The sequence below is a fragment of the Equus caballus genome, chromosome 7 (assembly GCF_041296265.1).
Source record: "Equus caballus isolate H_3958 breed thoroughbred chromosome 7, TB-T2T, whole genome shotgun sequence".
Taxonomy (NCBI): Eukaryota; Metazoa; Chordata; class Mammalia; order Perissodactyla; family Equidae; genus Equus; species Equus caballus.
Window position 1 is genome coordinate 74,631,218 of NC_091690.1, and position 27,414 is coordinate 74,658,631.

General features: G+C 40.2%; 3 protein-coding genes across 3 annotated transcripts; all 3 read right to left on the reverse strand.

Moving 5' to 3' along the window:
* Nucleotides 1-3,022: 3,022 nt before the first annotated feature.
* LOC100066687 (RNA polymerase II subunit A C-terminal domain phosphatase SSU72 like protein 3-like) lies at nucleotides 3,023-3,655 on the reverse strand. The gene has a single exon (XM_070275033.1). The coding sequence runs from the start codon at nucleotides 3,653-3,655 to the stop codon at nucleotides 3,023-3,025; it is 633 nt and encodes a 210-aa protein (XP_070131134.1).
* A 5,783-nt stretch (nucleotides 3,656-9,438) lies between these two features.
* Nucleotides 9,439-10,383, reverse strand: OR52B4F (olfactory receptor family 52 subfamily B member 4F). The gene has a single exon (XM_001496909.2). It carries the CDS (start codon nucleotides 10,381-10,383, stop codon nucleotides 9,439-9,441), a length of 945 nt encoding a protein of 314 aa, XP_001496959.2.
* An 8,101-nt stretch (nucleotides 10,384-18,484) lies between these two features.
* On the reverse strand, nucleotides 18,485-19,069 carry LOC100053374 (RNA polymerase II subunit A C-terminal domain phosphatase SSU72 like protein 3-like). The gene has a single exon (XM_070275041.1). It carries the CDS (start codon nucleotides 19,067-19,069, stop codon nucleotides 18,485-18,487), a length of 585 nt encoding a protein of 194 aa, XP_070131142.1.
* Between the last annotated feature and the right edge of the window lie 8,345 nt (nucleotides 19,070-27,414).

Here is a 27,414-nt window from a genome sequence, read left to right on the forward strand (position 1 = left end):
CATCTGTCGAGATGCCCTGGCTGCCTCCCAAAGCCCCCTCTAATGTCTGGCTCGGGGCAGGTGACCACAATTCCCTGCCATTCTTAGGACTCCTTTCATGTTTTTCAAGAGGGATCTGTAATCTAACTAAGCATGTTTTCTGTTTTCTTATCTCTAGTCTGATTAAGGCACTTTCCATTTATTGGATCCCGTCTCTTTATTTACCACCCTTCTGTAACCTCCATCCAGCCTGTATACTCTCAACCTCCCTTCCCGGACCTCACTCTCCACATCTGCTATAACCAATCAGATTGGTGCCTGCGGTCTTCGCCATTCTTTGTCCACACGTATCAATAGCCTCCAAGAATCCTGTCCCCTCTGGCCTGTCTGAGACATAACACTAGCCCAGTCCTCACCTTGATTCCGAAACCACGCCACCTGCAGATGTGTAATTCACTCACCAGTCTTAGACTGAGTTTTCAAGAACAGATATGAGATTGGTGATGAAAGTCAGCTTGCTGCAGGCCAGGAATTGGGCTATTTATCCTCTGTCGTGAGAGCCCTCGGGGGAAGCACTTACACCGGGGCTCCAGGGACAGAGCTGTCTCCACCAGACTTGCCCTCTTCCCAAATTGGCTGAGTCTCTGAGACCATTTCCCCCCTCACTTCCTCCTGTTCCTTTTCTCCCTTGCTTCTCTCCAGAAGATCTCATACAAAAACCATCCACCACCTAACCTAGCCTTGCTACAGGCCTATTTTAATAGAAAGGGAATACAAATGCTTACAATTAATACAGACTCATGGTTTCTAAAGTTTTATTCTTCGTGAGAAGGGTCATGTTGAAATTATATGATCTCCGGGGCTCACATGAATTTCAAATTCCAGAGTCACGAATCATGATGTTTAACTCTGTTATCTAAGGGTATATTAATGTACAAGCTTAACAGTTAGTAGAAGACATGTGAATCTGGATTCCCTTCTATTTCATTTGCCTGGCTCCTTTGGTTGCATTCAAGATTTTTTTCTTAATCTTAATTTTCAGTTTGATTTGGATGGGCCTAGGCAATACTTTCCTTGTTTTTATCCTCCTTTAAGTTCACTGAGACTTTCGAATCTGTAAATTTATTGTTTTTACCTCATTTAGATATATTCAGAAAGTGTTTCTTAGAAAACATTTTTCTGTCCCCTTCTCTCATTTCATTTTTTGAAACCCCAACAACATATATGCTAGACCTTTGACGTCATTGCATCAGTACCTGGGGGTCTTTTGCTTTATTATATTCTTTTTTTCTTCTTCTTTAGCGAGATAATTCTATTGAAAGATCTCATGGTCAATTTCTAGAAGCAGGATTACGTTGGTCAAAGGGTAAATGCATTTATAGTTTTGTTATATATTGAAAGAGTCCTTTCATAGAGGCTATACCAGTTTCATTACTGCCAGCAATGTATGGAAGTACTTTTTCCTCACAACCTGTCAGCAAAATATTTGTCAAACTTTTGAATATTTGTTAATCTGATAGTTTGTCAAGTGTGGTTGACCATCTGCAAAAATGGCTGCCAGTAACTCTTCCCTCTGCTGCACACAAGCAAATTCTCCTATGAAGCGCAGTCTATTACCCATTCCCTTGCATCTGTGTGGCCTCATGACTTGCTTTGACCAATGGAATGACGTTGCAGTATTATATCCTCTGCCCGGTGGCTCCAGAGTGGAGTGAAGGCAGGAACAGTCAGAAGGTGATTATATAACCAAGAGGCAACATTGGGGTAGATTGGACATGGGAAATGAGGAATAGGAAACAAAATAATTACAAATAAAGCTATTGACATATTCATAATCTTAGGTTGCTGCCTCTTGGACTATAAAGTATTTCATTTTGGGCATTTAAAAAAATTTGTTATTGTAAAGAAAAAATAGAAACACAAATATAGAAAACAAAACAAAAAAAAGCCAAATGGTTTGATGAATTATTATAAGGTCAACATCACTTAGGTCAAGAAATAAAAGGGGCTGGCCTGGTGAGGTAGTGGTTAGTTTGCACTCTCCGCTTCTGTGGCCAGGTTTTCAGAGGTTGGGATCCCAGGCATGGACCTACACACTGCTCGTCAGGCCACACTGTAGCCGTGTCCCACATACAAAATAGAGGAAGATTGGCACAGATGTTAGCTCAGCGGCAATCTTCTTCACCAAAAAAAAAAAAGAAAGAAAGAAAGAAAGAAAATTTGTCATACACACCTGTAGTGATGTCCCAGTCACAATGCCCTTCTTTTTGGCATCACTAACTCTTGTAATTACATTTATATTCAAGTGTTTTAGCAATTTGCCACCAAATGCTGTTGGTTTTCGTCTTCAACAATGTTGTGAACATTTCATTATCCTCTTAACTGAAACTGTCACTGTCTACTCAAGAAACCACTATATATCCAATATAGCAAAACTACATCTAAATCTAAAGCTCCCACTCCTTATAGTACACGGGCAAGCTATTAATTGAACAGATAATATTAGATTTTAGAAATAATATGCAGCCTATTATCTACCTTGGGTTTCTACTGAAGTTGGCAGTAGTAAAAGAGATATAATTTAAAAGCAAAGACATTTATAAGTTCAAAATACAATATAATTCTTTGTCATTAAAGAAAAAAGTGTTTTTAATTAATATACATAAAATGAGCAAAAAGAAATTATTTTAAAATGATGGGCTAGATAGTGTTATTTTCTTGTTGAATATCCTAAGAGAAATCATTTGTCCAGCCCTCCATTATAAGCTTTGATTGCTCATCTGCAAAATGGAGTCCTTGGTGGTAACTTCCTTGCAAAGCAATGTGAGCACTGAGTTACTTCCTCCATGCAAAGTACCTAGAACAAATCCCCCATATTTGGAGTGTTTTCATGACTATTAGTAGTCCTTGTCCTCATTTCCCATAAAATGCTTTTCTTGCTCATATCTCTTCCCTGGTGGACACCTAAAAATCACACAAACAGTATTTAGTGGAAAGGGCTGTAGAGACACTTCTCACAGAAAATACAGGCTAGTCAAAAACTTCACGCACAAGTTCTTACAGACCCAGGAGCCAAAACCAGCCCAGCTCTGCAACAGAAGCAGCCCCCGTGAAGAAATTTCTTTCCTCTTTTCTCCTCCACTGCAAGGAGCAGTTTAGCCAGACTGTCTTCCATATTGTCCATGTGCTGGAGGCACTGGCAGAGCTCACAGATGAGCAGAGCTCCAAGGGTGGCGTCCTCCGGGGTGTTTTGGATGTCCACGTTGATCACGTGCACAGGCTGGAAGGTCTCCTGCTCTCTGGCACATAGATCTTCCACCACTCTGTCATGGATGCTCTCCCCACAGGTAAAGATGACATCGAAGGCCTCGCAGCACTCTTGAAATCTTTCTGGCCGGGGCTTGATTCTCTCATTTCTTCCCAGGATGTGTAACATTCCATTCCTGGTATAGTGTTGTCTGTCTTTTCTGAGGAGGTCGTTGTACATCTCTTTATATGTGGTTGAGAAATAGTAAGCCACGGGAAGATTGGGTGCCTCCCCTGGGAGCCTCACTCGAGATCCAGTTCTGAAAGACCAGACACTGAAGGCTTTTTTCTTGAGGATGCTGTGGGCTTCCATGCTCCTGTTCATGTTACTCACACATACCACAGCCACCTTGAGTGGGGATGAGGGCATGGTGGTGGGCCCTTGGGACTTCACTGAGACGTGTGTGCTTCAGTCACTTCAGGGGCTCTGAAGCCAGGGGAATGACCACCTGGCTACAGCTCTTCCAACTAGCAAAGTCCAAGAACAGGAATGGGGCTTAAACTGAATCACCTTCTCAGAGTGGGAGGAAACTTCCAGGACGTCTTGATTGATTGGATCATGATCAACGGAATGTAATCTAATCAGGAGCGTGTTGGAGGTGATTGAATCAACCAAACCACTAAATCGCAACAAGAGTGTGGCCACCTAATGGGAATGTTTGGAAATGTGGAGTTGGCCCTGTTGGTTCAGATGGTGAATGAGGGGTGATGTACATAGTGACCAAAACAACTACATTCACTGTAAGTAAGCTACTTGCTCTGCAACAAACTATTCATTAATTTGAGTGGAAAATCTGTTTAAAAATTTTGAACCTGCATCCAATGTAAGTATACGTATAATTACTAGTATTGTTGCGTTTTAATACACATTTGGATTTTCTTGAAATGCAGTTGTGTAAATCATAGGAATATTGAATAAAGCTTTGCCCCCAAATTCACAAAATCTTTCAATAATACAAGCAAATCACATTCAGGACAATATCTTTGCTGAGAGTAAATGAGGAGTTACAACAACACAGCATTTTCTGCATTTGATATTCTTAAAATCATGATTCTCAAGGGAATTCAAGAATTGTTGCAAGCTTCTGCCTACATTTTGTGCCTTCAAGTACAGCTTTGTCTGAGCATTTCCATTCTGAAATACAATATATTTAAAATTATTTTAACTTTATGTGTCATGATTTATTATGTGAATGTTACAGACTTTAGAATTATGAACAGAATATCAAACAAAAAAGGATAAACATATGACTTTGTAATTATGCAGGGACAAAATCTATCTATGAGGCAACAGAATGTATTTTTCATGCTTCTCTTATGGGAGGTGACTGTTAATTGCAAATTTTCCTAAATGGTTATACACTCTAAGGCAGGGCTTCCCAAAGTGTGATCCCCAGAGAAGTAGCATCAGCATCAACTGGGAACTTGATAAACATGCAAATTTGGACCCCAGCCCTGCTGAGTAGATACTCTGGGGATGGAGCCCGGAGATCTGTGTTTTATTTTATTTTTTTCATTTTCACTTTAAAAAAATTTAAAAAAATGTTTAAATTAAGATTCATAATACGTTACATCATTGTGAAATTTCAATTGTACATTATTTCTTGTCTGTCGCCACATAAGTGCTCTCCTTCACCCCCTGGGCCCCCCGCCTCCTTCCCCTGGTAACCACTGAACTATTTTCTTTGTCCATGTGTTTGTTTATATTCCACATATAAGTGAAATCATATGGTGTTTGTCTTTCTCTGTCTCGCTTTTTTGCTTAGCATAATACCTTCCAGGTCCGTCCATGTTGTTGCAAATGGGATGATTTTGTCTTTTTTTATGGCTGAGTAGTAGTCCCTTGTGTATACATACCACATCTTCCTTATCCAGTCATTGGTCGATGGGCACTTGGGTTGCTTCCATGTCTTGGCTATTGTGAACAGTGCTGCAATGAACATAGGGGTGCATATGTTACTTTGGATTGTTGATTTCAGGTTGTTTGGGTAGATACCCAGTAGTGGGATAGCTGGGTCATATGGTAGTTCTATTTTTGTTTTTTTGAGGAATCTCCATACTGTTTTCCATAGTGGCTGCACCATTTTGCATTTCTACTCAGAGATCTGTGTTTTAAAAAGCCCTCCAGATGACTCTGATGTACGCCAAAGTTTGAGAACAACTGCCATAAGGCAGAGGTTTCTGAAGATGTAAATCCCATCCTTACACTTGACTGTACATTAGAAGTACACTGGGAGTTGTTAAAAATCACTAGATTTAGGAAAAAAAATGTTACGTTGAATCTGGGTCTCTGGTGGTGGGAACTAGATAGCAAAAGATCCTCAAACTACCTGGGTGTTTCTAGTGTGCAGCCAAATTTGAGAATCTTTACCCTAAAGCAGTGCTACTCAAAATACCTGCATTCAGATAACCTGAGGATCTTCTTAGCATGCAAATTCTGATTCATTAATCCAGACTGGGATCCAAGATTGAACATTTCCTACAAGCTCCCAGATGATGCCAAAGCAGCTAGGCCGAGAACTACATTCTGAGCCTAGAAGTTGTACAAAAAATAGCCGACACCAGGACAATTGAGGTCTGGGGGCAACTATGCTTCAGAAGTAGATTATCTTACAGGAAATATCTTCCATCCCTCACTTTGCAAGCCTGAGATTCCCTCAAGTCTCTCTGCTCCTACTCTGCCCCATTACAGCCTAGGTCTCAGAGCAGATGGAGGTGTCCTTGGAAAACACAAATCTGATCAGGAGCGGTCCTTGCTGAAAGACTGCAATGGCTTCCCTTGTTTAAAGAAAAATGAGACAGGTCCTAACCTGGCCTGTGAGAAAGACACTCTGGGATCTTTTGGTCCTCTTTAGCTCTTTTAAGTTTCCATTCTCCATCTAGCCTCAATGTCTTTGCACAGGCTGTGTGCTCTCCCTTCAAAGTTCTCCGCCTCAACTTCATCCACAAACACATTGTAAATGGTCTACTCAGCCCTCAGATCGCAGCCTAAGGTCACTTCCCTCAAGGAAGCCATTGCTCACCCCCAGGCTCAAACAGCTTTTCCTTTGAAATCCCAAAGTGCTCATGAAAGCCTGTTCACTTGTGTGATAATTTAATTATCTTTCTTTCTCACCTGATTGGAAGATCCTAACGTACTTTTGCTTGCCGTGTATCCTACTACCTGGTATAGTGTCCAGCCCACAGTAGTGGTCCAGTAAAATTTGTAGAATTAATTAATTAAAGGCAAAGACTTTAAGAGTTAAAAAAAATCCTAACTAGTTGAAGTAGCACATATGCTCTTTTTAACAAATATTGGGAATAAATTGTCTAATAAAACTCACATACTTGAGTATCTCTATTGTTAAAAAAAAACGAGAAAGAAATGACAGGCCCCAAATGGCCCCACGACAGCAAACCAAGACTTAACACAGTTTCAGCCCCTCCTATAATATGACCTTTAAATAGTCAGTCTGAAATTTCCGGAGCTGCAGTAGTGAAGTGATCTGCATGATAGAACCCCTGCCATTTCCTTCCCCCCCAAATAAGATGACTTGCCTGAAATAATCCTTTTCTTTTGTTAATAACTCCCTTGCCCCACCCTCCTCTCTATAAACGCCTTCCATTTTGTACAGTCCGTCAGAGCGCCTGTCTACTTGCTAGATGGGATGCTGCCTGATTCAGGGAGGACACCTTTTCATAGGAAACTGTATGGCCGGTTTTTAAGTAGAAAAGGTTAGGTCAGAGAGCCCTTCTTGCATCTGCTATTTTTCAAGGACATTCTTCTCAAAACAATCAATATGCCAAAGTGGCATATTTTGGGATGGCATGTCCTGAAGTCCTTCATATCTAAGCCCTTTCCTCGTTCTCCCCCTGCCTATCTCATAAGGACCATCTCTTGCCACTCCTCTTCCACACACTGCTTTCCTCACTTTGCCCTTCTCAGACTGGCCACTTCCTCTCCCAAGCCCTTGACCTGGCTCTCTCTTGCTGCTTGTCAATGTGCAGCACTGGAATCAGCTCCTGTAGGAGTTCTCTCACTCCCAGCTGGGTGAAGTGCCTGTCCTTCATTGTTCTACATAATTTACAACAATGCATTTTAATTGCTTAACTTTTCTACTCTAGTTTATCTCTGGGAGAGGGGACTATGATTTCTATTTCTATATCCCCAGATATTAGCTTACTCCTGTTAATTTATAACAGGCATAAATTAATGTTTGTTGAGTCACTCCTTTTATTTACAAACTTTTAGTTTAGTTTGTTTAGGATGTGTTTATTGAGAAATACATGCCTAATACATTTTAATCCTGAGAGTATTCTTATATAAATGACTTGAATCCTTTTATTCAAGTAGCTCATTCAATAGTCTGTGGTGTTGGTGGTGGCTAGTGTTGCTTCTAAGCAAGTTGGGGAGGGAGGGAAGTGGGATGACATTGGGGTTTGTGAGTGCTATTCAGGCTGCAATATGGAGTCAAAGACCCAGAGTAGGCAAAGGGGGAACACACAAGTGGGACAACTTTTTTTGGAGGGCGGGCAAGATTGGCCCTGAGCTAACATCAGTTGCCAACCTTCCTCTTTTTGCTTGAGGAAGATTGTCACTGAGCTAACATCTGTGCCAATCCTCCTCCACTTTGTATGTGGGACACCATCACATCATGGCTTGATGAGCAGTATGTGGGTCTGCATCTGGGATCCAAACTCATGAACTCTGGGCCGCCGAAGCACAGCATGTGAACTTAACCATTACACCACCAGGCCAGCCCTGGGACAACTTGTTAAAGCAAAATTTTACTCACTGTTACTCAGGATGGCAACCTCACCATGAGCTCACATCTGTTTCCATGTTTGTCCTGCATTTGTGTTTCATAAAGGAGGCTTTGGGGGAGTTGTTTCAACTCCATCTCTATGGAACGTCTTTCCTGGGCACAATTATGTCAGTGACTTCTAAGGTAACAGTCTTGCCTTGGGCTCATGAGGTGCTTCCTGGTCACATTCCCTGTGTCTAGCGCAGACCCTATTCTACCGTCCACTGTAACATGCTGCTATAAAAGGAACTGGGGGAAATGCATGTTGTGGTTCCACCATTCAGGAACTGGCTGCAATAGGGTAGCTCCCTTGAGCATCATGAATTCTCCTTTTGCTGCCCAAGAGTCAATGTCACACCAGAAAGATTATTCTTGGTCAAGAAGAGGAACCCCCCTCCAGGGTCCATGACCAGTGTTCTCCAAACAATCCCCCTTCCCTTTTCAGGGATCAACATTGACCCATATTGCTCTCTCACAATTTACTGATGTAAGTCATGGACAAGTCAGGTGACAGCACATCAAAAACTGCCACTATTAATATAATTCTACTTTTCTAAATGCACAACTATGTGTGTTCTGTCCATATTTATGAATATATTCATATATATTTATTAGTTTACACAAATAAAAAAGATACAAAGAGAAAAGTATGGAAGAGTACCAAATTATTGACGAATCTAATGGTTGTATTTCAGGTGAGTTCCTTTTTTTCTCCTTTACTAGGGTATAATTGACAGAGCTTGTATATCTTTAAGATGCACAATGTGATGTTTTGATATATGAATACATTGTGAAATGATTACCACAATTGTGCTAATTAACATATTCATCATCTTTCATAGTTGCAATTTGTGTATCTGTGTGGTGAGAACACTTCAGATCAGATCTCTCAGCAAATTTCAAATATACAATACAGTATTATTAACTATAGCTACAATGCTATCCATTAGGCCCCCAGAAGTTATTCATCCTGCATAACTGAAACATTGTGTCCTTTGTATGTGATTGTCCCGGGGTGTCACACGATGTCTCAGAGGATGAGAACCTCGGTGAGGAATAGTTGAAAAAATTCCAGGACCAGAGCACCGTTCTCATTTTACCTATTATCAAAGATCAGGCTAGTGATGTGAAGGATACGTGAATTTGGAAATTTGTATGTCTGGCCACAGGTTCTGTGCAGGAGGTAGCTTGCTCCGTCAAACATGGCACTGCTCTCTCTGTTGCTTGTCCCTGGTGAACTTGCTCCAGAAACAGAATTCACTGAGCTATTTCCTAGTGTTTCAGCTTATTGCTAGTGTTTTCCACCCACCACTCCCATAGACTACATCATGGATAGCCAGAGATGCTGGAAACTGTTCCTCTTCCAAAGTTATTTCTGCTTCGGAAACAACATGTGAGCCACCTGCTCTCGAATTTGTTTCGTCTTGATCCCATAAATCATTGGATTCATCATAGGTGGAACCAGAATGCAGACATTAGCCAACAAGATGTGGACATGAGGTGGAATGTAGTGTCCAAACTGCTGAGTAAGAGTTGTGAAGATTGCAGGCCCATAAAAGAGGATGATGATACAGACATGGGAGCCACACGTGTTGAGAGCTTTGTGGCGAGCATCTTGAGAAGGCATGTGGAAGACAGCAAGGAGAATCAGCACATAAGAAACAAAAATTAACAGGACATCTAAGACCACTGTTGACACTATGACAAAAAGTCCATACCAGATGTTCACCTGAATGTCATTACAAGCATATTTGGCCAAGCCAATGTGTTCACAAAAGGTATGTGGAATAATATTATTTTGGCAGAAAGTCAATCTTTTCAAAAGAAATATTATAGGGAAAATTGTACAATAACTCCTCAGAAATATGATAACACCAATTTTCCCAATCAGTGCATGTTTGAGAATAGTGGTGTATCTCAGTGGGTAGCATATGGCAATGTAGCGGTCAAACGCCATCACTAGCAAGATCCCTGATTCAGAGATGAAAGTGCAGTGGATGATGAAGAACTGAGTGATGCAGTGATCCAGGGAGATGTCCCCAGCATGGAACCAGAAGATGGCCAAAGCCTGAGGTACTGTGCACGTGGAGAGGACAATGTCTGCTCCAGCCAGCATGCAGAGGAAGAGGTACATGGGTTCATGGAGGCTACTTTTTGTGAGAATAATGAAGATGAGCAGGCTGTTACCAAGCAGGGCGATGACATAGGAAACGAAGAAGGGGATGGAAATCCACATGTGCTGGTGCTCAAGACCCGGGATTCCCAGCATGTGGAAGACTGTGTGGCTAACACCAGTGTGATTTATGGTAGTCATACCTGTGGAAATCACCAGAGACATCACTTCCTATTCACAGACAGAGATGAAAATACAGATTTTCCTTAATATTCTTTTTGAAGTCACAAAGATCTTTTGGCATATCTCACACCCTCCACCTACTTTGAACATCCAAATAATAAGAAACATAAAGGGTCAATAGGGCATGTTCTCTACTTCAATGAGTGATAGTCTAATTAAAAGATATCAATATCTACAGCTAATCAAATACACCATTATTATATGTATTTCTCTCACAAACAGAGGATTATGAATATACAAAGTAAATCATTACATGTCTCTCAGAAGGCAGTAAGAAGATGTTTCTTGAACTTGACCTTAGGGTGGGTATTTTATCACAAGAAGAAGAATGAAAAGAGGGGGAAGCTATAGAAGAAAACATGAGTATTCAAATCAAAGTATAGCATGTTCATGAACCAGTGTTTGGTCAGCTCCAGGTGGTTGCGTGTTGGGAATACTGAAGAAAGCAGGGCAGGTGGTTCTACAGACAGGTTTGGCCTAATTGTTAGAAATGAGATTTGAAATTTCTCTGCCTTTACCACCTATAGTTTGCTCACTTGGGAAGAGAGTCAAGAGACCTTTAAGAGGTAACATTGACAGAGCTTGTGTGCCTGAGATGAGGCACTGCTAAGGGAACTAAGTTTATATATGACTGAATTTGGAAAATCAGGCATTATTGCTGAGAGGGGATGTGCATGATATTTCAAAGATTTTTCTGCACGTGGAATTTTTTCATTTAGTTCTTAGTGTACATTCATTCATTCATTAATTCAGTTTTAGAAAGGACTAATTATTTTTCAGGCACCATATTACAAACTGGGGATATAGAAAAAATAGGAATTTGCCTGAGTCCTGTGGGCTTATGGTTTGAGAGAAATTCAAATTTGTAAGCAGATAGGTTGAAGAATTGGAAGCAAATGTTAATTCCCCCTAATGAAGAGGTACTTAAAAATATCTAGCTCAGTAGCTAAGTTATATCTTCTGCTCATTAACAGTATTTCTTTACTCCAGTCACCCTCTTGTTGCCCCTGATTTTCCTTTCCGGGGAAGAAAATCAGCTCCAATTACCATCCTCCAAGTGCTGGGAGAAAGGGTTCTGCCATCAGAGTCACCTATCAAAGGAGTTCAGCCAGCTGGCCAAGGTCAGAGCAGTGTCTCCTGTAGAGTAAGGGCTGCTCTGTGAGAAAGTTCTTTCCAGTGAAGGCAGCTGACCTCCTTTAGGAAAACCAGTGGGATGGCACCAGAGGGGTGTGAGGGCAGGTGTGTGCCCCACAGACCTGGCTGGGAGAGGAAAGGAGGAAAATGGCAAGAAGAGACCATGGAAGACACAATCGACAAATGCAGGGTTAGACACAATCAACAAAGGTAGGGCGAGAGAGGAGTGTAGATTATGAAAGCTGGTGATGGCCATGCATTTGGGGAAAGGAAGTAGCAGAGGAAATTTCATTAATTGGAGCCAGAGAGAGAAGCCAGGGAGCTCAGGCATTGAGGATTTACCTGTTTTATTGGTCTCCTCATCAAGTTAGACTGACTTTGGTCTGACACAAGTTCATCCTAAATGCCCCACTTAATACTCTGCCCCCACAGTTCTCTTTTCATACCTGGCTGAAATGGCGTGGTTCACTTCCCACACCCTGCGTTGGGAAGCTCGGCCCAGATCCTTGCCATTCTAAGGGATCTTCTCACAGTTTCTAAGAGGAGTCTGCTGTCTAAGTCAATATTTTTTCTGTTTTCTCATGTCCAGTCTAATTATTAGGACATTTGTTATATATTGGATTATTTCTCTTTATTTACCAACTTTCTTTAATCTCAGTTGCCTTTAACCTTTAACTCTCAACCTCCTTTCCCAGACCTCACCCTCCCCCTCTGCTCTGACCAACCAGATTCGTGCCTCTGGTCTTTACCATTCTTTGTCCACATGTGCCAATAGCTTCCAAGAGTCCTGTCCCCTCTGGCCTATCTGGGACCTGACACCAGCCCAGTCCTCACCTTGATCCTGGAACCGCCCCACCTGCAGATGTCTAATTCACTCATCAGCTTTTCCTGGGTCTTCAGGAAGCAATGTGAGATTGGAGATGAAATTGAGCTTGTTGCAGGCCAGGCAGTTGGGCCATTTATTCTCTTTCATGAGGGCCCTTGAGGGAAGCACTTACATCCGAGCCCCAGGGACACAGCTGTCTCCACCAGCCTCGCCCTCTTCCCTCATGGCCTGGATCCCAGACCCCTAAGTCCTTTTCCCCACCTCCCTGGCCTTCTCCTGACTATCTTCTCTCCTGCTCCTCCCCACATGCTCTGATCTCTATCCCACACCGAGTGTTCACATTTATGATGTTTCACTACAAAAACCCTCTCCCAGCTAATCCGGCCTTGCCACAGGCCTGTTTGAATACCTACGCTGGCATTAAATATTGAATTAAATCACCGATTATTAAAGTTATTTTCAATCTGCAATATCAGTGCATGGAATTAGTATGTAAAGATGATTTTCAAATTTTTGTTCTTGATGCAAAGGATGATGTTGCAGTTATAGTCCTCCCTGGAGTGTCATAAGATTCATATTTTGGGGTCATAAAGAATGAGTTTTAACTCTTTCCTAAGGGTACATAAATGTCCATGCACGATTTGTAGAATACATGATTCTTGATATTTGTGACACATTTGCCAGCCTAGTTGATGATTCTGTTTAGTGCTTAGTCACCAAAAATCCACATTTATGGTTGCTGGAAAAAAAAATCCCCTGCTTTCTTTATATTCCTTCATAAGTAATTTTTCAAGATTTTACTCATCCTGACTCTATATAGTGAACTGTTTTCATCTTGGACATGACTTTATATTCTCACTGATTTTAAAACTAATCTTGTACATTATTTTAAAAATCAGATAATAAAGACAGAAGAATAAAGGAATCCCACTTAAAAAAATGTGTTTTGGTATAAATATATACAGGTGTATTGTCCTGGCCAGTCCTCCATACTATATGCTCTTCTGAAAATCCTACTAGTTTTTCATTAATTAATTAAATTATATGAAATTAATGCATTTTACTTATTCATACGACTTTGTCATAGAATTAGCCTATCCATCACTTCAGACTCGAGGCTTAGGAAGCCCGATGAGCAACTGTCAGGACAGGAGCAGGTGCAGATTCCAGAAGGGATCAGATCCGTGGGGACCTATTGTGGTGACAGACTCAAGATAGAATCCTGGTTTTGTGCACTGCATTTCATTCACAATAGGCGGTATTTTTAAGTTTTATATTTTCTGTAAATTCTAAAATCTATTTTTAATATTTTCAAAAAGACCCATAAATGCCTAGAAATGCATTGCACCTTCTTGTAAAGATAATCCACCTCTCTCTTCTCCATGTCAGCAGGTGTAAACGAACAGCCATAATTGTATGTGACCAGTGGACTCTTGATGACTCCTTGGCTGAAGCTAATATGTGAAAACTTTGTGCACCAAACAGTGGAGAAAAGGCTCTAAGCATTTAACATGACTATATGAATGAGGCTTCTCCACACCCAGAGGGGCACCAAATATACATGTGAAAGCTAACCAACCGGTGTAAAATGTCAGTGATGGGAGATGAATTAGATATAGACATCCGCCGTACACATTGTGCCTAAAAATAACAACAAACACTGTATTGTACATTTAAAAATCTTTTAAGAGGGTAGATCTCATGGTAAGTGTCTTACCACAATAAAATAAACTTTAAAAAGAAAATCACATAGAAGATGGCCTGGTGGCCTAGTGGTTAAGTTCGCACACTCCACTTTGGCGGCCAGGTTCACAGGTTCAGATCCTCTGCATGACCTGCAGACCATTCATCAAGCTGTGCTGCGGTGGCACCCCATATACAAAAATAGAGGAAGATTGGCACAGATGTTAGCTCAGGACCAATCTTCCTCTCCAAAAAAAGGAAAAAATCACATAAAAGCTTTCCAAGCCAATGACGGTATGGCAGAAGGACCTGAAATAGAGTGGGGCTGGAGAAGCCTCATGGTCAGAACAAGGATGTTGCAGTGTCAGGTCAGAGACCAACAATGGGAGAACTAGAATGGACAAGGTCTATTTCACAGATATCAGCAAGCATCGATGCTGATGGTCAGAAGCCACCCTGAACGCCACCACCGTGCAGATGTCTGTGTCATGAATGACTTCCTCCCCACATGTGCCCTGGCCCCATACAAGGCCCTGGAGCTAGAATCAGCCGTGGAGAGAAAGGAGGAGGGGATGCACCCTGAACTGGCTGAGAAAATTCTGAATTGACAGGATTACGTTACTCAAAAATGACTAGTTTCAGTTTTTGACATTAGGTAGGAAAAGGCCTGGATATAAAAACTATATATAACATGAACTATGTTCAGCCTAGTGTCTAAGCAAGCAGTTTCTGAGGTCAACTGCCCAAGTTCACATCCAGCCTCCAAATGACCAACCACAGAGCTACATTATGTAATCCCTCTATGCTTCAGTTTCCCAAGACGGAATCTGGGATAACAGAACCTACAGTAGTCCCCCCTTATCTGCAGTTTCTCTGTCTGCAGTTTCAGTTACCTGCAGTTAACTGATGTCCAGATATTAAATGGAAAATTCCAGAAATAAAGAATTTATAAGTTTTAAACTCCCTGCTGTTCTGAGTAGTGTGATGAAATCTGGAGCCATCCCCCTCCCTCCCGCCCAGGATGTGAATCATCCCTTTGTCCAGCTATCCACACTGCACATGCTACCTGCTGGTTAGCCCATTCGTTAGGAAAAGGAACAGTATGTATAGGATCCGGTACTATCTGCTGTGTCAGGCATCCACTGGGTGTCTTGGGACATATTCCCCACAGATAAGCGGGGGCTACTGTACTGCTGAAGATTGTTGTTAGGGTTAAAAGTTAATACCTACAAAGTAATACATACATACAGGTTAACCTATAAAAATCAGGTAATAAATGTTAGCTATGTATATTGGTTCTGGAAAATAAAAATACTTTTTTCACCCCAGGATTTTGATGTCTAAAAATACCATACCTGTTAAGTGAGACCATAGTCCATAATTTTAAAACCTGCAGTGCATGCTGCACCATAAAAATTTGTGGGCCAGAATTTTATCATGTTTCTAAGGTAAAAGTACATGCAAAGTAGAAATAAACTCAGCAGAAAGGCCTCCCCCTTACCCTGTTCTCAATGCACTGATCTGGGCACAGGGAGAAAGACTCTGGTTGGCAAGAGGACACCAGGCTCCGTAGAAGGGATAGACAATGAGCTCTGCTAGGCCCCCAGGAGAGCTGCTTAGAAACTGGGGAGTCCAATCATCTTGTTTTGGGCTTGCAGGAAAACCCAACTGCCCATGGTAGACCTTTATGTGGAAGCTAAGGCAGACCTGGGAGTTATGGGGATACCTGCGGGCGACAACTTGTCCTTCAAGAACACGGGTTCAGTCACACCCATATCCCTGGGGCCAAAGAGCTGCAATGTCTTTCCAGGAGGGCAGGGGTTAGCCTGCTCTGTTCCCTGCTGCTCTTCCCCTCAGAGAACAGTGCCCACCATGTGGTGGGAGCTCGATAAACATTTGCTGAATGAATGCATGTATCCAGGTTGTGGATTTGAGGATCAATACATTAGAGGGAAGAAACAGGCTGTGATGGATATTAACTATCCTGGAGAAGAGTTTTTGGAATTTATCCTAAAGGCGGGAATTGAAGATTTTGAAGCAATACATACTATGATCACATCTTTATTTCAAAACTCAATTTTGACAGCCGTGTGAAAAAAAATACTGAAGGAGGGGAGATGGGAAGTAGAGAGAAAAAGAATCTAACTAATGCATTGATATATAAGGTCAGTTCATAAATTGCATTTATCACTTCTTGCTTAAGAAAAACAGTTCTGAGGTATGATAGGCTTCCTTAAAGGTTGCTATGTGACAGAGTCTATAAAGGTAAAGGCGTCTGTGAAGGAATATTATATTTATAGGCACAAGAGCCTCAATCAGGATTCAGAGTCCGAATACATCTGCTGGACTCAGTCTCCCCCTAATGACACCCGATATTGGTGTATATTTTCCAAGAGGTGATAAGTGCAAAGGGAGGGAGATTGTTAAAGCTTAAGTGTGAGCACCTGGACCATAAGATAAAGAGGAAGAGAAAGGACTAAGGGGCATCTGATCTGCAGCCCAATTCCAAGGAAACAAAGAGAAGTGAAGGTAGAAGATTACTCTTATGGTAGACTTGGTAAGATTTTGGAGCATTAACCTTAATGATGTGGGGCTACAGATGCAGCTTTTGGAAGAAAGGACTCCCCTCCCCTGCACTGTGCTGAACACAGTCTGGCACAGTGAATGTAGTATCATTTGTTACCTTGCGACAACGTTGGGAGCAACCTGAGAAGGGCATTGTGGTAGTCATGGAAGTCCCTGTTTTTTGCAGTTACAGTCCCAAGGATCAGTAAAGGAGTAAGGAAGCATGGTGGAGAGCCAATACGGAGATCAGTTATCTAGCCGACCAAAATGGTTAGGGGGTCTAGAAGTTCAGTCTGCAAAACTAGCCCTTGAGAAACCATACAAATCGTGTCTCAGTGCCATCCTTTGATTCAAAGAAAGGATGAAGAATTTATTCTCTGGCTGAGGTTCCCCAGTAGAGTGTTAACTCTCCTAATTCTGGGTGTGCATGGGCACAGCCCCAGAAGGACATCTGTGGCGGTCTCAACAAAAAACCCGCGAAGTGGGAGGTTTGATGCCTCCGGAAAGGAAAACCAAGAGGAAATTCATTTTGTGTCATATGGACACGCCTTGATTTGTTCTCACATAATCCGGTTAGGTAAATTTATGAACATTTTAAATACAAGATCTATTGTAGGAAGAACTATTTGTTCAGTTTAGTTGCTAAAGCTTAAAAGAACGTGGCTTAAGAGTTTGAAGATCATCCCCCAAATAGGAAAAAAATACTTCTCATCAAAATTAAATCAGTTCATTTATTTCTTTTCATTTGAGGATGTTTCTCCTTATTCATAATTCCAAGTTCTTAGCAATAATATAAAATTCATTTTCTTACTCGGGTTTTGAAGTCAGCCTTACAAAGTAGATAACAATCAATAAGTAAAGCCATCCATGAGTAAAAATGCAATATACTCCTTTTTCACTAGAAGAAACCTTTATAATTAATATACCTCTCAAAATGAACAAAAGAAAATTGTTTAAAAAAGCGATGGTCTAGTCTTCTAATTTCAACACACCACTTTATTGTGTGATTAATGAAATCCAAGGAGCTCCCCAAAATTTATACCAGTGAAGAGTCATCCATGCTTACTTTCCTAGTGACTTCTAATTGTTTCATTCTGTTGTATTTCCAGAGGCAACACCCTCAGATATTGCAAGCAGTACACTTTAAATTAAAGTGTGCAGATGGAATAAAGTTTCCTAATCCACTGACCTTAAAATAGGGAGATCAACCTGAATAATTATCTGGGTGGGTCCAATGCAATTACCAAGGCCTTCTATATGCAGAAGGGAGGCAGAAGAGGAGATCAGAATGATGTAATATGAGAAAGACTCAATCCGCCATGAGTGACTTTGAAAATGGAGGAAGGGGCCATGAGCCAAGGAATGTGAATGGTTTCTAGAAGCTGGAAACAAGCAAGGAAACTAATACTCCCCAGAGTCTTCAGAAAGGAGCCTGAAAAAAATAGTTATGGCTTATACAATGTCCTTTACTTCAATGCATTGTTGAATACCCGTCAGCAAGTCACTTGTGCCACACTCCATTATAAGCTTTGGTTTGCCCATCTGCATAATGCAGTCATGGTGGTAACTTCCTTACAGGACTATGAGAGCACTGAATTACTTCTTCCAAATAACGTACCTAGAACAATGTCGCCCACATTTGGAATGTTTTCAGGACTGTTAGAAGTCCTTGTCCTCATTTCCTATAAAATGCTCTTCACGCTCATAGCTCTTCCTGGTGGACACCTAAAAATCAAACACACAGCATTTAGTGGAAAGGCCTTTAGAGACACTTCTCACAGAAAATACAGGCTAGTCAAAAACTTCACACACAAATTCTTACTGCTAAGGAGCCAAAACCAGCCCAGCTCTTCAGTAGAAGAAGACCATGTGAAGAAAGCTCTTTCCTCTTTTCTCCTCCACTGCAAGGAGCAGCTTAGCCAGACTGTCTTCCACGTCATCTGCATGCTGGAGGCGCTGGCAGAGCTCACAGATGAGCAGAGCTCCAAGGGTGGCATCCTCCAGGGTGTCTTGGATGTCCACGTTGATCACGTGCACAGGCTGGAAGGTCTCCTGCTCTCTGGCACACAGATCTTCCACCACTCGGTCATAGATGCTCTCCCCACAGGTAAAGATGACATCGAAGGCCTCAAGGCACTCTTGAAATCTTTCTGGCTGGGGCTTGATTCTCTCATTTCTTCTCAGGATGTGTAAGATTCCATTCCTGATATAGTGTTGTCTGTCTTTTCTGAGGAGGTCGTTGTACATCTCTTTGTATGTGGTTGAGAAATTGTAAACCACAGGAAGATTAGGTGCGTCTCCTGGGAGCCTCACTTGAGATCCAGCTCCGAAAGACCAGACACTGAAGCCTTTTTTCCTGAGGATGCTCTGGGCTTCCATGCTCCTGTTTATGTTACTCATGCACACCACAGCCACCTTGAGTGGGGATGAGGGCATGATGGTGGCCACTTGGGACTTGAGTGAGATATCTGGGCTTTGGTGGCTGCAGGAACTCTGAAGCAAGGGGAATGATCACCTGGCTACAGCTCTTCCAATTAGCAGTGTCAAAGAACAGAAGCCAGGTTTATCTTGAATCACCTTTTCAGGGTGAGAGGATACTTCTGGGATGTCTTGATTGATTGGATTTTTGACAACATACTCCCACCAGAGAACCTAATCTAATCATGAGACCAATCAGGTGATTAAATTATCTGAACCTCTAATTCTCAATAAAAGTGTGCCCTGTGGGAGCACTTTCAAAACTGGAGTTAGTTCTCATGGTTCAGTTTTTATGGGGCTTCTATTTTTTAAAAAATTATTTTATTGAGGTCATATCGGCTAACAACATTGTGTAAATTTCAATGTACATTACTATAGTTCAGTTTCTCTGTAGACTGCATTGTGTTCATCACCAATAGTCTAGTTTTTATTTGTCACCATACATATGTGCCCCTTTATCCCTTTGGCCTTCTAGCCCCTTCCCCTCTGGTAACCACTAATCTGTTTTTATCTGTGTGTTTGTTTATTTGTCTTCCACATATGACTTAAATCATAGGGTATTTGTCTTCCTTTGTCAGACTCATTTCACTTAGCGTAATACCCTCAAGTTCCATCCATGTTGTTGCAAATGGCACGATTTTGTCTTTTTTATGGCTAAGTAGTATTCTACATCTTCCTTATCCATTCATCATTTGATGGGCATGTGGGTTCCTTCCATGTCTTGGCTATTGTGAATAATGCTGCAGTGAACATATGGGTGCATGTATCTTTTTGAATTATTTATTTCATGTTCTTTGGATAAATACCCAAAAGTGGCATAGCTGCATCATATGGTATTTCTAATTTTTTGAGAAAATTCCATACTGTTTTCCGTAGTGGCTGCACTAGTTTGCATTCCCTGCAGCAGTGTATGAGGGTTCCCTTTTCTCCACATCTTCTCCAACACTTGTTATTTCTTGTCTTGTTTATAGCTGTTTTGACAGGTGTAAGGTGATATCTCACTGTAGTTTTGATTTGCATTTCTCTAATGATTAGTGATGTTCAACAACCTTTCATGTGTCTGTTGGCCATCTGTATATCTTCTTTAGAAAAATGTCTGTTCATATCCTCTGCCCACTTTTTGATTGGGTTGTTCATTGTTTTGTTGTTGAGTTGTACAAGTTCTTTATATATTTTGGAAATTAACCCCTTGTTGAATATATGGTTTGCAAATATTTTCTCTCATTGGTGTTTTGTCTTTTCGTTATGCTGATGGTTTTCTTTCCCACTAAGAAGCTTTTTAGTCTGATGTAGTCCCATTTCTTTATTTTCTCTTTTGTTTCTCTTTCCTGAGTAGACGTGGTATTTGAAAAGATGCTGCTAAGACCAACGTCAAAGAACATACTGCCTATGTTTTCTTCTAGGAGTTTTATGGTTTCAGGTCTTACATGCAAGTCCATTTTGAGTTAATTTTTGTGCATGATGTAAGATAATGGCCTATGTCCATTCTTTTGCATGTGGCTGTCCAGTTTTCCCAACATTGTTTATTGAAGAGACTTTCCTTCCTTTATTGTATGTTTTTGGCTTCTTTGTCCATAGATGTGTGGTTTTATTTCTGGGTTCTCAATTCTGTATCACTGATCTGTGTGTCTGTTTTTGTGCCAGTACCATGCTGTTTTGATGACTGTAGCTTTGTAGTATATTTTGAATTCAGGAAGTGTGATACCTCCAACTTTGTTCTTTTTTCTCAAGATTGCTTTGGCAGTTCAGGGTCTTTTTTTGTTCCATATAAATTTTAGGATTTTTTTGTTCTATTTCTGTGAAGAATGTCACTGGGACTTTGATAGGGATTGCATTGAATCTGTAGATTGCCTTAGGTAATATAGACATTTTAACTATGTTTGTTTTTCCAATCCATGAGCATGGAATATCTTTCCATTTCTTTGTGTCTTCTTTGATTTCTTTCAATAATGTGTCATTGTTTTCAGTGTAGAGATTTTTCACCTCCTTGATTAAATTTATTCCTAGGTATTTATTCTTTTTGTTGTGATTGTTAGTGGGATTGTATTCTTGATTTCTCTTTTTGTTAGTTCATTATTAGTGTATAGGAATGCAACTGATTTTTGTATGTTGATTTTGTACCATGCAACTTTACTGTTTCTGTTAATTATTTCAAATAGTTTTTTTGTTGAATTCTTTAGGGCTTTATATATATAGAATCATGTTATCTGCAAATAGTGAGAATTTCACTTCTTCCTTTCCAATTTGGATCCCATTCATTACATTTTCTTGCCTAATTGCACTGGCTAAAACATCTGGTACTATGTTAAATAAGAGTGGTGAGAGTGGGCATCCTTGTCTTGTTCCTGTTCTCCAAAGAACAGCCTTCAATTTTTCACCATTGATTATGATGTTGGCTGTGGGTTTTTCATATATGCCCTTTATTCTGTTGCAGTACTTTCCTTCTACACCAATTTTATTCAGAGTTTTTGTCATAAATGGATGTTGGATCTTGTCAAATGCTTTCTCTGCATCTATTGAGATGGTCACTGGATTTTTATTTCTCATTTTGTTAATGTGGTGTATCACATTGATTGATTTGTGAATATTGAACTATCTCTGCATCCCTGGAATAAATCTGGCTTGATCTTGGTGTACGATCCTTTTAATGTATTGTTGTATTTTATTAGCTAATACTTTGTTGAGGATTTTTGCATCTATGTTCATCAGTGATTCTGGCCTGTAATTTTCCTTTTTTGTGTTGTCCTTTTCTGGTTTTGGTATCAGGGCAATGTTGGCCTCATAAAATGAGTTAGGAAGCATCCTGTCTTCGTCAAGTTTTGGAAGAAGAAAATTTCTTAAGAAGGAAGGTATTAAATTTTCTTTGAATATTTGGTAGAATTAACCAGAGAAGCCATCTGGCCTGGACTTTTGTTTTTTGGGAGGCTTTTGATTACTGTTTCAATCTCTTTGCTTGTGATTGGTCTATTCAGATTCTCCATTTCTTCTTGATTCAGTCTCGGGGGGATGTATACTTCTAAGAATTTATCCATTTCTTCTAGGTTATCCAATTTGTTGGCAAGTAGCTTTTCATAGTATTCTCTTATAATCCTTTGTATTTCTGTGTTGTCTATTGCAATTTCCCCTCTTGCAGTTCTGATTTTATTTGAGTCTTCTCTCTTTTTTTCTTAGTGAATCTGGCTAAGGGCTTGTCAATTTTGTTTATCTTGTCAAAGAAGCAGCTCTTATTTTCATTGATCCTTTCTATTGGTTTTTACGTCTTTTTTTCTGCTCTGATTTTTTATGATTTACTTCCTTCGACTGACTTTGTACTTTGTTTGTTCTTCTTTTTCTAATTCTTTTAAGTATAGTGTAAGATTGTTTATTTGAGATTTTTCTTGTTTTTTAAAGTAGGCCTGTATTGCTGTAAACTTACCTCTTAGTACTGTTTTGCTGCATCCCATAAGTTTTTGTATGTTGTGTTTTCATTTTCATTTTTTTGATTTCTCTTTGGATTTTAGAGGGTTAGATGTTCTCTTTAGACATTTTTTGATTTCTCTTTGCATTTCTTTACTGATCCAGTAGTTGTTCAGTAGCTTGTTGTTTGGTCTCCACATATTTATGACTTTTCTGGTTTTTTTCTTATATTTGATTTCTAGTTTCATAGCACTGTGGTCAGAAAAGATGCTTCATATGACTTCAATCTTCTTAAATTTACTGAGGCTTGCTTTGTTTCCCAACATATGGTCTATCTTTGAGAGTGTTCCATGGGCACTTGAGAAGGATGTGTATTCTGCTGTTTTTGGATGGAATGTCCTCCATATATATCTATAAAGTCCATCTAGTCTAGTATTTCATTTAAGGCCATTGTTTCCTTGTTTACTTTCAGTCTGGATGATTTGTCCTTTGATGTAAGTGGGGTGTTAAAGTCCCCTACTATTATTGTGTTGCTGTCAATTTCTCCCTTTAGGTCTGTTAATAGTTGCCTCATATACTTTGGTGCTCCTGTGTTAGGTTCATATATATTAGTAAGTGTTGTGTCTTCTCGGTGGAATGTTTCTTTTATCATTATATAAGTCCATCTTTGTCTCTTGTTATCTTTTTTGTCTTGACGTCTGTTTTGTCTAATATAAGTACGGCTACACTCACTTTTTTTGGTTGTTATTTGCTGGAGTGTCATCTTCCATCCCTTCACCCTGAGCCTATGTTTGTCTTTGCAGCTGAGAGGGGTCTCCTGGAGGCAGCATATTGTTAGGTCTTGTTTTTTAATCCATCTGGCCACTCTGTGTCTTTTGATTGGTGAATTCAATCCATTTACATTTAGAGTGATTATTGATATATGAAGACTTAATACTGCCATTTTATCTTGTTTTCTAGTTGTTCTAAATTTGTATTGTTTCATTTTCCTTGTACTTATGTTTTCCATTTCAGTTTCATGGTTTTCTGTGATGCTTTACTGTTTTCTCTTTATTTATGGTTTGTGACTGATTTTTTGTTTTGTGGTTACCATGAGGTTTGTATAAAAGATCTCATACATGAGGTAGACCTTTTGCTGTTAGCCTCTTATCTCCACTAACCTATGCAGGTTCCATCCTTTTCCTCTCCCCCTTCTATATTTTTGTTGCCCCAAATTATTCTTTTTAGTGTTGTGAGTTTGTGACCAAATTGAAGTGGTTGTAGTCATTTTTGTGGCTTCCTTCCCTTTATTCTTTATGTTATAATTAAGTATTTACTAACCTAGTCTGATATAGAGCTGCAATTTTCTGGTTCTGTCTATTTATGTCCTTGCTCAAAGCTTTGTTATCCTTTGCCTTTTTGTTTCAGGTAGGAGGGCTCCTTTCACCATTCCTTGTAAAGCAGGTCTAGTGGTGATGATCTCCCTCAGCTTTTGTTTGTCTGGGAAAGCTTTTATTTCTCTGTCATGTCAGAAGGATAATTTTTGCTGGTCAGAGTATTCTTGGCTGCTTCCAGCGTCACCTGGGTCTCAGGTTCCCCCACTGGTTCTCTGCAGGCTCTCCACTGGCTTGAGTGCTACTGCCCCATGCACCACCTGTGCTGCTGCTCTTGGGTTGTCTGGAGGTGCTGGCCTCACTGCTGCCAGGGGTTCTGAGTTCACAGGTGTTGCTGTTGCTACTGGGAGCCTGAGGACTTGTATGCAGCTCCTACTGCTGGTGGAGCTGGTGTCACAGATGCCACCACTGGGAATTGGGTCACTGATTCTGCTGTGGTTCCTGAAGCTTTTGGTCACAGGTTCCACCTGCCGCCATCCAGGGTCAGGGTACAGGAGCCAAACAGGGAACAATTGTTGCTGCTGTTTGCTCCTGCAGCCTCTGGTCTCTGGTGCGAGCCACTGTGTTATGAAAAATCAGGTCAGGGTTCCCCACCCCTGCTATGAAAATCTGAGTTTTGTAAACTGTCTCCAGTGTTGGAAAGACCTGGCCACTGCTGGGGGATGTGGGGTGGCTCATGCTGGATCCTCTGGGATATGGGCATGGAGCAAGCCACATCTATTTTTTCTGCTCCTGCCACATCACTCAGAGTTGCATGAGCTGCAGTTCCTGGTGCCTCTGCTTCTGAAGTGACCACTCACTGGTGTGTGTGCCTTATCCTGGATCAGGCTGCTGGGGGAGGGGGAGAGGACTGCTCCCCTAGTTCTGTTGCCTCATGAAGGTCCAGTCCTCCCACCTTCAGATGTAAAATGCATGGATCTCTTATGCAACCTGTGTGCTGTGTAGGGAATCCTCTGTTGGTCCATGGATGTCTGATTGGTTGTAACTTATAGGGGAGAGACAAAAGGAATAACTCACTCTGCCATGATGCTGACATCACCCCTTTTTTTCTTGTCGAATTTTTTTGATAGCTACACATTGCCACGGGCACTATGATTTTGTGTTTCCATCTATGGAAGTAAAGTCATCATTTTTCTTGAAAAAATGATTTATGGAGGAATTTCTCAAAATCGAAATTTATTATTTAAATTTTAATTTAATTCACAATGGTATCCTAATTTAACAAATTTCCATTTAATTATTTTCAGTCTAGTGTGCAAACATAAACAATTCTGGTACTTATAATGTGTATTTTATTAACATTTGTATGTATTCAATCTGTCCAGGAAACAATCAAACGTAAATTTAAAAAAGTTCAAGATCCTAGCTTACATGAAAAAAGAACATAGAACACAGAAAAAGATTTATGGATAATTGTATTTGTGACAACTTCATTAACAGTGGGCAATGATTTGAAGATAAATGTGTACTATTTAACACTTTTCTTTTTCATTTAATGCTCTATAAGTGTCCATAGAAATCTTCCTCATTATTTTACACTTGTATACTATGCTATTACGTATATATGCCACAGTTTATTCAAATAGTCTCTCATGTATGGGCTTTTAGGTTGTTTCCAATATTTTGCAATTATACTACCTTACAATGAAGAAACTGGTATATACATATCTTTGCACTTTGAGATGTTTAATGTCAAGTTTAGTTTATAGAAGTAAAATTACTTTGGTGAAGGATAAATACATTTTTGGTTTTGTTAGATGTTGAAAGAGTCTCTCTATAGAGGTCTTACCATTTTTTTATTACTTCAAACAATAGATGAGAATGACTTTTTCCTCACAATCTTACCAGCAGAATATGCTGTCAATATTTTGAAAATTTGTCATTCTGAGTTTGTCAAATGTAGTTCACTATCCGCAAAAATGGCTAACAATAATTCTTCCCTCTGTTGAACACATGCCTTTTCCCACATCATGAGATGCAGTCCATTAACAATCCTCTTGAGTCTTGGATGGTCTTATGACTTTCTTTGACTAACAGAATAAGGTTAAAGTGATGTGTGAATTTCGGGGCATATGCTTTAAGAGGAATTGCAGCTCTCATTTTTGCCCTTTTGGAGACCAGCAGCCATTTAAAGAAGTTTAAGCTGGACAAATGAATGATAAGAGAGCATTTGGGGAGAGATCATTTTGAGGAAAATAAAGACATAACATCTAGTCATATGTTTTATGTTTATTTTGCATAATTTTTTGTGAATTGCCTTTTACCCACTTTTTTTTTTAAAGATTGGCACCTGAGCTAACATCTGTTGCCAATCTTTTTTTCCCTTTTCTTATTCTTCTTCTCCTCAAAACCCCCCAGTACATAGTTGTATATTCTAGTCGTGAGTGCCTCTGGTTGTGCTATGTGGGACGCCGCCTCAGCATGGCCTGATAAGCAGTGCCATGTTCATGCCCAGGATCCAAACCGGTGAAACCCTGGGCTGCCAAAGCGGAGTGCATGAACTTAATGACTCTGCCACAGGGCTGGCCCCTGACCATTTTTCAATCAGATTTTCAGTTGTTGTTTTCTTATTTTTAAAAACAGCTTTGTGGAGATATAATTAACATAGCATACAATTCACCTATTTAAAATGTACAATTCAATAATTTCTACATATTCACAGACATGTGCAGTCATCACCATAATCAACTTTGGCACATTTTCCTTACCGTAAAAATAAACCTCATTCCTTTCAGCTATATATAACCCCCTATGCATCTATCAATCCTAGCCCTAAGAAATGACTAGTCTACTTTCTATCACTATAGATTTGCCTGGTCTGGCCATGTCATATAAATGGGATCATATAATAGAGAAAAATGAGTGAAACCAAAAGCTGGTTATTTGAGAAATCAATAAAATCAATAAAGTTTTACTTCATGTTTTCTCACTCTTTGCCCTATTGACTTCTGAGCTGGATAATTGTTTGAGGGGCTTCCTTGAATATTGTAAGATATTTAGTAGCATCTTTCACTTCTACTGACTAGACGGCAGTAGTATCCCTTGCACCCTGCCCAGTTAGGACAACCAAAAATGTCTCTAGACATTGCCAAATGTCCCCCAAAAGGCACAAAGCATCCCTGTTTGAGATTCAATCTAGCCAGACATATTAGGGAAAGTAGACAGAAGACACAAATAGGCAATACCAGGAGTGAGAGAGGTGACATCACGGCAGATTCTAGAGATATTTAAAAAAGGATAACAAGGGGTTTTTATGAACAACTTTATGACAATAAATTTGACAACTTAGATGAAATGGACAAATTCCTTGAAAAACACAAATTACTAAAACTCAAGAAGAAATGGATATTCTGCATAGCCCCATATTTATTAAGTAAATTGAACTTTTGCTTAAAATGTTACCTACAAGGAAGACTCCAGGCACAGATCCATTAACTGCTGCATCCCACCAAACATTTATGGGAGAAATAATGCCAATTTTATACAAACTCTTCCAGAGAATTGAAGAAGAGGGACTAATTCTCACTTCGTTCT